Here is a 15,953-nt window from a genome sequence, read left to right as displayed (position 1 = left end):
GGGTCAAAACATGCATGCACACATGCACTCTCGCTCTCTGGAAAATAAGGTGATAACTTTTAATTGGTCTAACTTATCATGTTTTTTTTTTATTATTATTCTTTATTTAACAATTTACATATATTAAAACAAGCAAAAATAAACTTGTCAGGTAAATAACATCACTGTTCAACTATATAAGGAAACCAATTAATGTTCAAACAATTACAGCATGTTAATTAAAGTCCACATTTGTGAGATTCAAAAATTACAATATGGATTCCAAAAGAAAATAATTAAGGAAGCTTTCCTTTATCGGGTGCTCATAAAAGATATCTTCTCTTAATATATAGGGTTCTAAGTTAATTACTCCCTTGTCCTTTTGCAGCTAGGAATGAAGAAAGCTGTGCCGGCTCATAAAACACATATTTATTAGATTGATATTTAACTAGGCATTTGCACGGGTACTTTAGAAAAAACGTACCTCCTAACTGAATTACACCAGGCCTCATAAGTAAAAATCTCTGTCTACGTTTTTGAGTCTCCTTAGTCACATCAGGGAAGAGACTAACTTTTAAACCAAGGAAGCTCTTATCCTTATTTTGGAAGAAAAGTCTCATCAGCCAGTTTTTATCTGGCGACAAGGCTACTGTGGCAATTAAAGTAGAAGCTTGGACTAATTCGGTATCTGAGGATTCCAGTATCAGTGAAATATCTAATTCTGACTTTTCTTGAGGCACTTGGCGTTTCACGGGCAAATAATATATTTGTGTGAATGGTGGAACCATTTCCTCTGAAGTGCCAAGTATTTCTGTAATATGCTTTCTGAGCATTTCCCTTGGTAAAACTCCAACTTTGTTAGGAAAATTTAAAAAGCGAATATTGTTATTTCTGGTTACATTCTCCAAGAATTCAGTTCGTCTCCTCAAGGAAATTAAATCTTTAATCATAGTCTCCTGGTTTAAATGAACCTCTTTCACTTGTTTTTCCAATTCTTCTTGCCGATTCGATATTGTCTCTACCTTGAGTTCAGTCTGTTGAACCTTTTGGTCCATTTTAGACATTTCTTGAGATAATTGTTTAATTTGTGGACTTAAGGAACTCCCTAAGTCCACAATCAAAGTGTATAGAGTCTCTAATGTAATTTCAGTAGGTTTCTGAAATTTAGGAAATTGTACCTCTGCAGCTACAACAGCGGCCTGTTGTGCCTTATCTCCGGTCACAGCTTCCATCTGGTGCTGGTTATTAGATGTCATATCTCCCCCTCGAGAGGCACCTAGGTCGCAAAAAAGGTCCACACTGTCCGCAGTTCGACTCTCCTCCTCGGCCCTGTGGACGACTACACTCTTCGGTGGCGTCCTACTGGGGTCCGGCGTCGACATGCTCGCTCCCGAGGGTTGCGGGGGAGGCGCCCTATCATCGGGGCTGAGCGATAGCTCCAGTCCAACGGTCTCCGAAATGGTACCATTTCCACCCGGTCGACCTAGCGGACCTGCTCCCGATGTTCCTGATATCTGTGCTCCACGAAGGTAATTTAAATCATTGTGGATTGAAAAGGAAGATTTTGCCGTGGAGGGGCAGCAGCGGAGGACAAGCGGCCCCTTCTCTTTGGCATTTTTCTTCTCGGAGCTTTGCTGAGCGTCCGAACTAGTCAGCGGCCATTTTGAATCTTAACTTATCATGTTTTTAACTAGTTTTTGGATGCCAAAGCCTCCTTAAGTCAAGAAAAGTATACTAGACTGTCTAAACCTGAAGGAGGAAATTATGGCCTCTGAAAGCTAGTCAAAAAATGTATTTAGTCCTATAAAAATGTGTCGCCTTATTTTCCAATTTTTTATTTTCTTTATATTTATTAACTTTTAAAATAGATTAACGCAGATACCACATTTCTTCATCCTAAATTAAAAATAAAATTCTTTTTCTACCTTTGCTATCTGGCCATTTTTTTTCTAATTGTTTGCCCTGTCTGTCTCGCTCTTCTTTGGCATGCAGCATATGATACCTTTGATGTTGCATCCAAGATCTCTGCACAAAGTATAGTGATGCGCAGACTCATGGCTGCGTGTTTCTGACTTGGAACAGGTGGTCCAGCAGAGACTGGCGGAATCCACTTGCCGTGGAGATAACCTTTTTGGAGAGAAGGTGGAAGAGGTCGCAGACCTCAATAAGAAGCACCATCAACATTCTTTCCCGGCAGACGTCTTCTGCTTCCTCCTCTTCTAGGAGGTTTTTTGGCAAGTCGAAGCGAAGTCCCTACTGCTCTCAAAGGCATAGGTGCATTCCTTCTCGTCTTGCTCAACTGTTCAGCACTAGCATGCTCGTTCTTGTCAACAGCGTGCACAAAGGCTTAACCGGCTCCCAAGTCAAAGCAAGGGATGAATTTTTGACTGGCTACAGCAGAGCAGAGTCGCAGTAAAAGTATCTGTATTGGACAACCTTCCAGGAAGAAGGCTGAGTTCCTAGAAAGGTGGCCCCTTATAACCTCCAACCGGTGGGTACTTCAAATAGTCCATCTCAATTGCGCTGTTCATTGGTGAATGAGACCATCAGATTGCCCCCTGAGAGAAATCTTCATCAGCTCTCGCAACAGAGAAGTACTTGTAGAGGCACACTGTGCCCTTCTCAAGGCCCATGCGGTCGAACCCATTCCACCAGTGATTCTATTCCAAATACTTCCTTGGTCTAAAAAGACTGGGGGCTGTGCCCCGATCCTAGACCTAAGGGCCCTGAACAAATATCTCGTCAAAGAAAAGTTCAGGATGGTTTCCCTGTGCACCCTTCTCCCAGTGCATAAGATTGGCTATGCTCTCTGGACTTAATGGATGCCTGCACACATATCCCAAAACTTTCAGGCCACTGGAAGTATCTCAGATTTTGAGTGTGGTCACATTACTTCCTGTACCGCATTCTGCCATTTGGCCTTACGTCAGCTCCCAGAGATTTTACCAAATGTCTAGCAATAGTTTGCAGCATTGCTTTGCAGACTGGGAGTCCATGTGTTTCTCTACATGAATGGTTGATGAAAAGCACATCAAAGAACAATGCTCAGCAGTCTGTGCATTGAACTGTTCGGGTGCTAGAGCTACTAGGGTTTGTTTTAAACTACCCCAAGTTCCATCTACTCCCTGTTCAGCAATTAGAGTTCATAGGAGCTCTGCTAGATACCATTCAGGCACAAGCTTTCTTCCCTGTGCCATGAGCAGACAATCTGGTTGCCCTTGCCATGCAGTTTTGCATCAGACAGCAGGTCACATCTCGACAGATGTTGAGATTACTAGGCCATATGGCCTTCACTGTGCATGTCGCTCCCTTGGCATGTCTTCACTTGAGGACTGCCCAGTGGACCCTAGCTTCCTAGTGGTGTCAGGCCTTGGGGAACCTAGCAGATGCTATCTGAGTAAACCTGGAGTTGGCTCAGTCTCTCCTCTGGTGGACGATTCAACCCAATATGACCTTAGGACTTCCATTGCAAATTCCTCAGCCTTGAAAGGTGCTGTCAATGGATGCTTATATAAATAGGCTTCACACTAAGGGTACAAGGACAGCTCAGGAGACAGATCCACATCAATCTTGGGAAATCTGGAACGTTCTAAATTCTTTCAGAGATTGACGGATCAGCCAAATTGTGCTCATTCAAAAGGATAATCAGTTTGCAATGTATTACACCAACAAAGTGTGTGTGTGTGTGTGGGGGGGGGGGGGGGGGGGGGCACAGGATCATATTCTCTGTTTCTGCAGGCTGTTGGGATGTGATATTGGGCTGTCCAGAATGGAATTGTTCTCAGAGCCACTTTCCTGGCAGGAATTCCTACAAACTGGCAGATTGATTGAGCAGGGTCATGCAGCTGCATGAGTGGTCACTCAATATGACTGTTGCCCGCAAGATTTTCGGACAGTGGGCACCCCCTTGGTAGGTCTCTTTGGAAAGTCCCTCGGTACTGCTCTAGGCTCAGATCACATGACAGTCTATCCTTGGATACCTTCCTCCTGCATTGGGGTCAGGTGTTCTGTATGTCTATCCTCCCATTCCTCTTGTGGGGAAGACTTTACTGAAACTTATCCAAGACTGGGGAACCTTGATCCTGATCACCCCACATTGGCCCAGGCAGATATGATTCCCACTTCTTCTGGAGTTATCCTCTGAGGAACCATGAAGATTGAATTGTTTTCTGAACCTTAGAATGAGGGATCTCTTCTACATCCCAATCTCCAGTCTCTGTCTCTCACAGCCTGGATGTTGATGGCTTAGAATTTGCTTCCTTGAATCTCCCAGAGAGTGTTTCCAGGGCTTTGCAGGCTTCCAGGAAAGATTCCATTAAGAGATGTTATTCTTTCAAATGGAAGAGGTTTGCCATCTAGTGTGAAGGCAGGACCCTAGATCAAATCAAGTCTTATATACTGCTAATATCAGAGTGGTTCATATCAATTAGCTTACATGAAGACATACAGCTTGAGATTGTGTGATTTATTGGGTGGTTAAGAGGAAGGTTATCAAGGGAAAGGCAGTGGGGCTGTGGGAATAAGTGTGGACAGGGAAAAGTGGGCTGTGGGAATAAGTGTGGACAGGAAAGAGAAGGTGTATTATATATTGTTTGTTAGGAATAGAAAGGTTTTTAGTCGCTTTCTAATGCTTAGGTAGTTGTTATTGGACCTTATAGCAATGGTAAGGGAGTTCCAAAGCAAAGTTCCTGCTACAGGGAATAGTGAGTTACAGGTCTTCTGAAAGCTGATACCCTTTCCAGACCGAAATAAGAACAGTTGGTCTTTAAGTCTTTTGGATTCAACCAGGCAAAGTGAAGATATATCCATCAATAGGCTCAAAGTGAGGCCGCGTAGGATCTGAAAAACTATGCAGGTCGCTCTAAAGTTGATTCATTCAGATATGGAGAGCCAGTGCAGTTTAATCGGATACAAGGAGACACTGCTGTATCTGTTTAGTTTGAAAATCAATCTTGCTGCAGTTTCTTCATATATTGAAGCTTAATGCCAAGGAATAGGATATTGCAGTAGTCTAGGTGTGGGAGGATCAGCCTTGCGAAGGACTGCTGGTCGAAGAACACACAGACAAGTCATAGCTGTCTCATTTTGAATAGTGTTTTCTTCCAAACATGAGAAGTGTGGGCAGAGAACATTGAGGAGTCTAGAATGACCCTAGCACCCTCACTTCTGACTAAACTCCCAATGTTTTGTCGTTGCCGACTATTAGAGGATGGGGTCAAGACTCCTGGGTTATGGAACCAAAGAATCTTTGTTTTTTCCTTGTTCAACTTAAGTTTGTTTATTAGGGCCTAATTCTGGATTGCATTTATCCCGGCAGTTATCAAGTGGGTAAAATCAGGATGGAGGGAGATAATGGGAGGAGAAGCAGGATGTCTTCAGCATATGATAGGAAAAGCTCACGCAGCTCCAGGTAGATTGAGCTCAGTGAGGACATAAAAAAATTAAACAGTATTGGGGCGAGCAAGGAACTTTTCTGGGAGAGTTGGTGGTTTTGTATAACAGAATAGCTTCTATTAGCAAGGAATTCACTGAATCATCTTAGTACAGGACAAGAGATGCTTGTTTGATCCAGTCATTCTAGTAGCAGTACATGATCAACTGCATCGAAGGCCGCCAAGATATCAAATTGGAGTAGTACTACCTGGTCACCCTTGCAGAGATGTTGTTTAACGTATGTGGTGAGGGTGAGAAGTAAGGGTTCTGTGCTGTGTGAGGATTTGACTACTGGATTGAGATTGGTATAGTATGGAGAATCTATCTAAGTAGTGGGAGAACTGCTTGCTAATGATGGATCCCAGCGCTTTCATGAAGAGAGGTATGCTGGCTACTTGGGTGGTAGTTTGCAGACAATGACATGTCTAGGCCTTCGCCCTTCAGCGGCAGGGTTAGGACAGTTTTGCCCATGTCTGGAGGAAGAGAGCCTGATTCAGCAAACCTGTTGAGACTGGCTGTCATCTATTGTATGACATTTGTTGTGATCTATGTGGAGAGAGGGTTGGGACAGTAATCCAAAGGACAGTGGGAGCATGAATATTTTAGCAGTAGCAATTTTGCTTCATCCTCTCCCAATGGTTGGAACGTGGACAGCTTTGATCTGTCTTGGCACCCTCTGTGCTAATCAAGTCGATGCTGTGGTATGTTTCCAAGTATGGTGTTTTTTCAAGAGGTGGGATCACCTTTGGATAATTCAGAGCGGATCTGGATAATCTTATTGGCAAAGTGGTTAGCTAGGTCTTGAGCAGATGGAATCACTTGATGAGAGTTGTCCGTAGGTGTGGTGACTGTTAAACTTCTGAAGGTGAGTAGCTTCTTGTTGTCTGGTGTATCTCAACCTACTAAATCACTGTAGTGATTTTGTTTTGCTTACTTGCCCTACATAGAACCTGCTCGAATACCTTCTATACCTCTCCAAGTCTGAGCTTAAGACCAACTCTGTAGGGGTTCACCTTAGTGCACTTAGTGCTTACCATCACTGTGAAGAGGGTAAGCCCATGTGTGGACAGTCTGTAGTTCGATTCATGTGAGGTTTGCATTTGACAAAGCCCCATGTCACCTGCGCTTGTGTTATGGGACCTCAACGTCATCCTCACCCAGCTGACGAAAGCTCCTTTTGAGTCACTCGATTCCTGTTCTCTAAAGTACTTGACCTGGAATGTCTTGTTTTTGGTGGTAGTTACTTCAGTTCGCAGGGTCAGTGAGCTTCAAGCCCTAGTAGTAGATCCACCTTATACAAAATTTCATCACAACAGACTGCACACACCCTAAATTCCTTCCTAAGTTAATGTTGGAGTTCCATCTGAATCAGCAAGGCCTTTCAATATTCTTTCCCAAACCTAATGCCCATTCTGGTGGAAGTGCACTGCATAATTTTGACTGCAAGCGAGCATCGGCCTTTTACGTGGAGTGAGAGGCCCTATAGACAGTCCACCCAGGTTTTTATTTCTTTTGATCTCAACAGGATGGTGGTTGTTATCGATAAACACCCAATTTCCAATTGGCTAGCAGATTGCATATATTTTACTTATGCCTAAATCTGGGCTGACTGTGGAGGGTCATGTCAAGGCTCCCAATATTGGAGCCATGGCGGCGTCAGTAGCCCACATGAGATCAGCATCTATTTAAGAGATTTGCAAGGCTGTGATGTGGTCTTCAGTCCACACATTCACATCCCACTATTGCCTTGAGCAAGGCAGCTGACGTGACAATTGGTTTGGTCAGACAGTTCTGCAGAATTTATTTGGAGTCTAGAATCCAACTCGGTCCTCCTAGGCCTGTTTTATTCTGTTTCAGACCTCACCTTCACAAACAGTGCATATATGTTTTCCAGGTTAATTTACTTCTTTGAACTCGCCGTTGTGAGTTCCTATTGTCCTAATGTTGTTTTCAGTGTGGCTGGTAGTTAGGGATTCCCACATGTGAGAATTAGCTGGCCTGCTTGTCCACGGAGAAAGCAAAGTTATTTACCTTTAGAAGGTATTCTCTGAGGACAGCAGGTCATTTATTCTCACATACCCTCCCACCTCCCCTTGGAGTTGTTTTCTTTAGCTATGTTATTTATTTATTTATTTATTTTATTTGTGGCATTTATACCCCGCTCTTTCCCACTCGATAGCAGGTTCAGTGCGGCTTACAAAGTATGGTACAAAGTATCACAGAGATAATACAGGTATGGAAACAATGTATCACAGAGATGACATAATTACATAGAGCAGGTTCAGTGCGGCTTACAAAGTATGGTACAAAGTATCACGGAGATAATACAGGTATGGAAACAATGTATCACAGAGATGACATAATTACATAGAGTAGGACAATAATAAGAGATGTGGGGAAGGGATTGGAGTGTAGGTAATACTAGTGGTGTGGAATTATGTTTGAGAATTAGGACGGGTCATTTGGGTAGGCTTGTTTGAAGAGGTAAGTCTTCAGCAGTTTTTGGAAGGGTAGGTGTTCAGTGGTTTTTCGGATGTGTCGAGGTATGGCATTCCAGAGTTGGCTGCCTATGACAGAGATGTTGGATGCGTGGTAGTAGGTTTTGTATTTGAGGCCTTTGTAGATAGGAAGATGAAGATTGAGATATGTTCTAGAAGTTATGGTCCAGTTCCTGTCTGGAAGATCAATCAGGTTGGACATGTAGCTTGGAGATTCGCCGTTGAGGATCTTGTGGATCATTGTGTGGGCTTTGAAGTTTTTATGTTCCTTGATTGGGAGCCAGTGAAGTTTTTCACGAAGTGGTGTTGCGCTTTCGAATCGTGATTTGCCAAAAATGAGTCTAGCTGCTGTGTTTTGGGCGGTTTGGAGTTTTTTTCATGATTTGGGCTTGGCATCCGATGAAGGTGCTGTTGCAGTAGTTGGCATGGGTGAGCACTGTGGATTGTACTAGATTGCGGAAAGTTTTCTGTGGAAGGTATGGCTTCACTCTTTTCAGTACCCACATCATGTTGAACATCTTCTTCGTCGTGGCTTTTGCATGAGTTTCTAAAGTTCTAATGTTACTCCTAGGATTTTTAGATTGTCGGATATTTAGATTGTAACGTCGGGAGTGATCAGGGTGGTTGGGAGCTGAGTAGCGTGTTGTGATGAAAGGATTAGGCATTGAGTTTTTTCTTTATTCAGTTTCATCTTGAAAGCGTTGGCCCAGGATACTAGGGTGTTCATGGCAGTGATGATTTTTTCCGAGATTTCTGTAAGAGTGGATTTGAAAGGGATGAATATTGTGACATCATCAGCGTAGATGAAGGGATTTAGGCCAGATTTGGATAGGGATTTGGCCAGAGGAATCATCATGAGGTTGAAGAAGATCGGGGATAGGGGTGAGCCTTGGGGGACTCCGCATTTTGAGGACCATGCGGGCGATATTGATGAGGTTGATTTGACCTGATAAGATCTGGTGGTGATAAGGCTTTTTATCCAGTTAATGATGTTTCCGCCGATCCCTAGTTTGTCCAGTAATTTTGTAAGTATGTCATGGTCTACCATGTCAAATGCGCTGGACAGGTCGAACTGCAGAAGAAGTATTTTGTTGCTGATTGAAATTTCATGTTTGAACTTGGATACCAGGGTGAGTATTACAGTTTGTGTGCTGTGCGCAGGTCGAAAACCCGATTGTGATTCATGTAGTATGGAGAATTTTTGTATGAATTCGTTAAGTTGGGAGGTCACTCTATTTTTCATCAGTTTGGTTAGAAGAGGGATGGAGGCCACAGGTCGCTAGTTGGTGATGTCATTCGCTGTTGTTTTTTTTTTTTTGGGGGGGGGGGGTTCGGAATTGGTGTGAGTAGAATATTGCCGTGTTCAGAGGGGAAGGAGCCTTGTTGAAGTAGGAAATTTAGGTGGGTGGTGAGTTTTGTTATGAATCGTTCTGGGGCATTTTTCATCAGATAATTGGGTATTGTACTAATTGGTCCCACGCTCATGAGTTGGGCGGGAAGGCACCCACTTATGCGGTGGGAGCACTGCCTCGAGCTTTTAAAGAAACAGTATGCCGGGCAGTGTGTCCACACCAGGCTCCGTGGATGATGTCACCCACATGCGAGAATAAGTGGCTTGCTGTCCTTGGAGAATATCTGCTACAGGTAAGTAACTTCGCTTTTTAATTAAATTAATTATAGCCCCTTTGACCAAATGTGTTAGTTTAAGCATCCCTACTCACTTAGAAACTTTAACAACTCAACAATAATAAGATACAAATAGCAGTCCAAAAGTAAGATGGAGCCTATCCAGTCTTTTGTGCCGAGGTAATATATATGATCTAGAGGTTGCTGGGAATCATATATGTGCACTGGATGAGCAAAGAGCTCTTGGAGAATGAGTCCAATCTCTGAAGGCTGGAGTGGCCAAAGCCTGCAGAGGGGATTTTCAGGGCCATAGAGCAGTTTAGTCTCTGGTCTGTCAGTCTGTGTGCTGCCTTGAAGTAAGCAAATGTAATCACAGTTTTTCCCGATGCGCAAAAATATACATCTTATAAGTGGCAGCACTCCAACACTAGTGCACATAAAAGTTTTTTAGGACTAGTCAGTAGTGGTTGTTCCCACAAAATATCTTGTCGGGGAAAGCAATGAATCCACATAATATCATCGGTCCAATTTTTGAATAGTTTTTTATCACTCAGTATATTAATTCACCATATTGTGTTAATATCAAATTGACTCATTTCTTAGCATTTCTTGCTCATTGCATATCTTGTCAGTAGAACATGAAGTTCTGATCCATTAACAGAAGCTCATCTATCAGTCAACAGGAGAACACCGCCAACATAGCTATGTTTCGTCGTTTGTCTCCTGGAAAATTGATAAAATGCAATATTTCACAAGCAAATGTAGCCAACCTTAAACATTATAAAATATAGAGAAAGTATAGACCTTTGCTGCTCAACTCTCACATCTCCGATAAATGGCCCAAAGATTGCAGCCAAATTTATTCAGGTCAAACCCTTGTCATGGCTTCAAATGAAAAAGAAACTGTTAAATGATGTCAATCTCAATTTTCAGGCCACAGGGCTCCACACAATTTAAACTAAAAAAACGAAAAAAGGCAATAGCTCTTTATAGGTTAGTAAGGCTTCAGTGTCACCATCCTCCCTCCACATCTCTATAACATCCAGTAGAATGTTCTTTGGCCAACTAATAGTGCACCAAAGGTGCTGACTCCGCTTGATTCAAAATCCTTGATTTATGCTCAGCCGTAATTTTACTGATCTCATAGTGTAAATAAGCTGATAATGTTTAGAATTGCAGGTAGTATTGGAGCGAGCTTGTATAGTAAGTGGTGTCTGAAGATCAGTCCGCTCACCCCCCTCAATTGTCTGACTGCACCATTGACAGGAACCATAGGCTGTGTGACCAACCTGTTGTTCTTGAAAATCTGTGTAAACAATATGTCTATAGGAAAGAATTTCACCTATATTTTTGGCTCACTGAAAGACAAAAAATAGGTTTATCTGAAAAACAGGAATACAATGAAAGGACTGGCCAGTGCTTTTATATAGTAGATTTCACTGTAAAAATCCCAGAAGTATAAGGGAAAATGGCTGTAAACTTGTCTTCTCCTGTTCTCTATATATGAGTAGCAGATCTCTTTGGACATATTTTGTTTGTAAGTAAGCTTTATTAACCACTGAGGCAGGGTATCCTCTATTTAAAAAACGGTTAGTTAAAATCCTAGATTGCTGCTTAAAATCCTATATTAGGGGTCACCATTCAAGAAGAGGGTCCTGACATCATCATGGGTAATATGTTGAAATGCTCATATTGGGGCTCATTTTCAAAGCACTTAGCCTTCCAAAGTTCCATAGGTTTCTATGGAACTTTGGAAGGCTAAGTGCTTTGAAAATGTGCCTCATTGTGTGCCAAAGAGAGTGCTAGGTGGTATTAGGAAAGAAAATGTAACATGAAATATCAGAATACCTTTCATATCAATCTATGGCGCAGGTTCACCTTTAAAAGATATTTAAGACAGTGCTTTTTTAGTAGCTAAAAATTCATGTGATTCCAGATGGTAATGAAAGTAAATTATTATTCATACATAATAAGCAGTCCATTAATTGATTTCTTAAATGTTTAATCATTTTCTAATGCCTGAGACAGAGGGCTTGCAAGTTTTTAGAGCGCAGCTTCTCGAATTTGTCAGCTTTATGTGCAGTGTATGGGAGTAGTTGCAAGAGCTGAGTGGTTGAGTCGTACACCTCTCAGGCTCAACCATTCTTCCTTCCCCTGGTTCATCACCTCATTCTCAACTTTTCTAGGCTCATTATCCCTCTCAGCAGACTCTCCTCCCCCACCCCCCTCCCCACTGTCTTCCTTCTTCCAGAGTCATTTCCAAGTCTAACCCTCTATTCCTCCCCCCCCCCCCCCAAAGTTACTACCTGATTCCTTCCACACCATATTTTGTTGGTTCTTGGAGGAGGAACAGAATAGGATGTCTAAAGCCTTCTTGTTCCCTTACTAATGACAATCATTTCAAAGCAGCAGGTCTGGGTTGGTGGTGGTGATGAAAACAAGGTCAAGATTTAAAACCATGGTAGATGATCTGGGATTGGTAGCTGTAAGAAGGCCTTGGGGTGGTGACAACAAAATATAGTGCTGAGCAAGAACTAGGGAGTGGATACATAGGTGAAAGGTAACCTGTCTGAGGTCTGCTTACTAATTTCGGCTGATTTCAGTAGCCGACACGCTGAATTGACAGGTGGTTAAGCACAGCACATAGCTACATGGATTTGTGGCTTGCTAGGTAGCCACATGGTGCCACCTTTGTATATTTTTTTAATACTCTGAAGGGTATGTCCCCCCCTTACCTGAGAATTTTGCATCTCTACTTGGGGTCGTGACCCACAATTTGGGAACTGCTGATTTAAGACAGTGTGGGGGGAAGTTAGTAAGCTACAGTAAAAGCTGACATTTTACCATGGCTTTGTTTACTATAGAAGGCACTAACCTGCAGTAACTCCATACCAATCCTACAAGCCGGGTCATTCTGCTCTGAGGACGTCATCTTAAAGGGGCAGGATTGAAAAAATAAACTGTATCCCACAAACACAGCCCCCACCCTCAAAGGCAGTTCACCAACCTTAAATCAAGCCTCTCTACCTCCTGGACCCCAAATCAGTGATGCTCCTAAAATCAGTGCCTTTCCCCCTCCAGTGTCCCATGCGCTCGCTTGCATTTTAGTGGACCAATGCCTCTGGGCCACTAAAACATGAGAGGGCCTACTGAACATGCTGGTGTTATTTTTCCACAAATAATTCCCCTGATAGAGTTCAACACAAGTTGTGTTATTTGAGATGCTTAATAATAAGGTACTTACTATTTGGCTTTAACAGGCCAAAATGGTTTGAGGACATTGAGTTCATACTGATTTTTTTAAAATCATGTATTGTGTATGAATTAATATATATAGACATTGAAGTCGAATTTAGCTCAAAATGTCATAGGTATATGATCATATTTGTATTTTCCAGAATACCAGCAAAAACCTACATGTTGATAGCCTTTCTAACCGTGGGAACCATGGGTTTGTCAAACACTTCCCTAGGATATCTGAATTATCCCACCCAAGTCATATTCAAATGCTGTAAACTGATTCCTGTAATGATAGGAGGAGTCCTTATACAAGGTATACATTTTTATTGAAATCTGGCATTATCAATAATTGATCCATTGGAAAATAGAATCTTAAATTAGCAGGACTAACGTAATATAAAAGGTAATGTGCAAACATGCAATTACAATTTTTTCAATAGACACGTTGATATTTTTAAAGAAGAATTCAGGTTTTAGTCTTGGATGAGAAAGTGGCAGGTTTTCTATGACGGGTTCTGCAGATACATGATGGCTCATATCAGTTCATTTTAGCAAATTCCACATAGAACATGAAATATGCTACACATTTTTTAAACTAGGTTGTACAAAATGTAAATATGCTTAAAAACTTACAAAAAGAGATGCTATGTTTGCATATTGCCTTTTGTTCTTTATTCAGCAGTTAGAGAAATCAAAAATATCCTCATTTTTTTTCTTTTAAAGTTACTTCATTTCTGATCAGAAATAAATGTAATTTACAAAAGCTCCTCCTGCTTAGCTACTTTTACTGTGTGAGGTTGAGGTCCACTGGGCTTTTAGGGGTAATTATTCAGATGGCAGCAGTCAGCAACTTTTTTTGCCACCACCTGCATTATGCCCAGGTGTTCAATACTGAACCATGTCCGGGCATAGGCATTGACTATATGAGTATGTGTGGACAGCCGGCACTTAACCGGTTAAAGTGCCGATATTCAGTCTTGACCAGTTTGTTAAACCAGCTAAAGATATGACTACTATTTATGTGGTCCTATTTGGCCAGCTCACTTAAGGGCTAAATATCGGCCCTTAACTAGTTAAGTGCCAATTCTGCCCCCCAAACCTCCCACTGAATAGCTGATTTGGCTTAGATGGTTAGCAGTGATATTCAGCGGCACTATCCAGTTAAGTGCTGCCGAATATCAACAGATTGCCCCTTTCCTCCCTCCCCCCCCCCCCCCCCCCCCCCAGGCAATTTAACTGGGCAGGAGCCTGTCCAGCCCTCTTAAATCACTGAATATTGTCCTCTCATTTATTTTATTTATTTATTTTTACTTTTGTACAAATTTGAATGAAAGTAACCATGATTCAGGTGGTGGGTTATGTAGAAATGAAGATGTTACAGTAGTGAGAAAAATTTGTGAGCTTCAAATATTATGAGAATTAGAAATTCTTACTATCATACCCTTTTTAGTTGAAACTAATCTTTTTTTTTCTGCAGTAGAGTATAAATTAAAATTATACTATGTTTCTTGAAACATAATGTACAAAGTAGGAACAGTAAGACTAATTCAGAATCCCTGTCTGTTGAAATAGTAAGTGAATCCCTACTTTTCTTAGCATAGGTAATTGGCTTTCTAGAATTAGATTCTCAGATTTTTGGGTAACAAGTAAAACTACTCTGAAAAAATCTGCAGAACAAAGTTTGGGCATCCTGCCGTATAAAATGATGCAAACAAATTTGATTTTGGTCTTCAACATAAAAGTTCATGGCAATGTCATGGACAATAATGAAAGGGAATTTCAGAGGATCTATTAGTTGATTCTCATCTGTATTGATAAGGTTAAAAGACTTTGTTTCTCCTTTCGCTGTCAGACTGGTGGAAAAAAAAAGATTAAAGATAATAATTACTACCCCAGCCAAGATCACACCAAGAACACACTGGAAAAATCATCCACAGGCACAAAGAATGCATTTTGAGAATTTGCCCTTGAAACACCGGACTAACATCTAAAGATTTGTAGACCTCTCTAACTGTACAAGGGCTCTTACATTAACCATTAAGCAGTGAACTGTTAACCATTAAGAAATAAGCTGAATGGGAATGGTATTTATTAGAGGATAGTTGAGAAGAAATTCCTGCTTATAAATGTTTTGTTTGACAAAAAAAAAAACCAAAGTAAAAACCTTGTCTTGAATTTAAAGCATGGTATTAGAAGAATCATGGAAAATGGAGTTAGAAATTAGTGACATGGATTTAAAAAGGAAAAAAAAAGAGATTGTAAGTGATACTGTCTGGTAAGGTTTGTTTCTTTGCAGATGATACCAAAATCTGCAGTAGGGTAGATACCCATGATGGTTTGGATAACATGAAGAGAGGGATCTAGCGAAGCTTGAAGAATTAGTCCAGAATTTGGCAACTAAGATTTAATGCTAAAATATGGAGTCATGTATTGGGCTATAAAAACCCAAGGGAGCAGCACAATTTAGGGGGTTGAAGTACATCTGTACACAGAAAGGGAGCGGGACTTGGGACAAATCACATACATAGATAATTGTATAAAGAAATAAATAAAGGGAAAAGGCCTCAGAAGTTCGTGGTAATACAGCACCCTAAGGAACCAGTTTGTAGAGTTTTCAATTAGAGCTATACTCACTAGACCCTAATCTATCACGGCCATAAAAACCATTTAGAAAAACATAATCAGCTTTGCCTGTTACTATTTAAAGTCGTTTATTGAAAACAGCATATGGAATTCATGCAGCGCGCTTATCTTTTCCCAATAGGACCCGTTTCACCCTCAGGCTGTATCAGGGATGCAGTGCTACAAATTCAGAAAAACAGCTTATAATGTTTTAAAACCTTAAAAAAAAGAACTTAGTATCTGAATTCAGCTACTCTCCTCACAAATCTTTAACTGACTTCCGCCATCTTGTTTCCCTGCTGACATCAACACATAATCGGCGGTTCAATATGTATGCCCACCGATCACTAATAACATGACGTAATGTCCAAGACTCCTACTCTTTTATACTAGATATTAAATTACCATCCTTCTTAAATGCACAAAACTGCAAAAACATATTAGGAAAAATCAGAAAAAAAAACCCCAAACAAATTGGAGAAAAATTGCCCAGCACAGAATTTAAACGTGCTGGCTCTAAAGATCTAAGTCTGACACCGATGTCAGGTAAATGAG

General features: G+C 41.3%; 1 protein-coding gene across 1 annotated transcript in view; it reads left to right on the top strand.

The window, feature by feature from the left end:
* The window catches only part of SLC35B3 (solute carrier family 35 member B3), a 128,112-nt gene that overhangs the window by 34,265 nt on the left and 77,894 nt on the right, over nt 1-15,953 (top strand). The window contains exon 4 of the mRNA XM_030208994.1: nt 12,935-13,089. Coding sequence (XP_030064854.1) covers nt 12,935-13,089 — 155 coding nt within the window. The remainder of the gene's footprint in view (nt 1-12,934; nt 13,090-15,953) is intronic.

Source organism: Microcaecilia unicolor, chromosome 1 (genome assembly GCF_901765095.1).
Source record: "Microcaecilia unicolor chromosome 1, aMicUni1.1, whole genome shotgun sequence".
Lineage (NCBI taxonomy): Eukaryota > Metazoa > Chordata > Amphibia > Gymnophiona > Siphonopidae > Microcaecilia > Microcaecilia unicolor.
The sequence above is the reverse complement of the archived record's forward strand: the minus strand, read 5'-3'. Positions and strand labels throughout refer to the sequence as shown.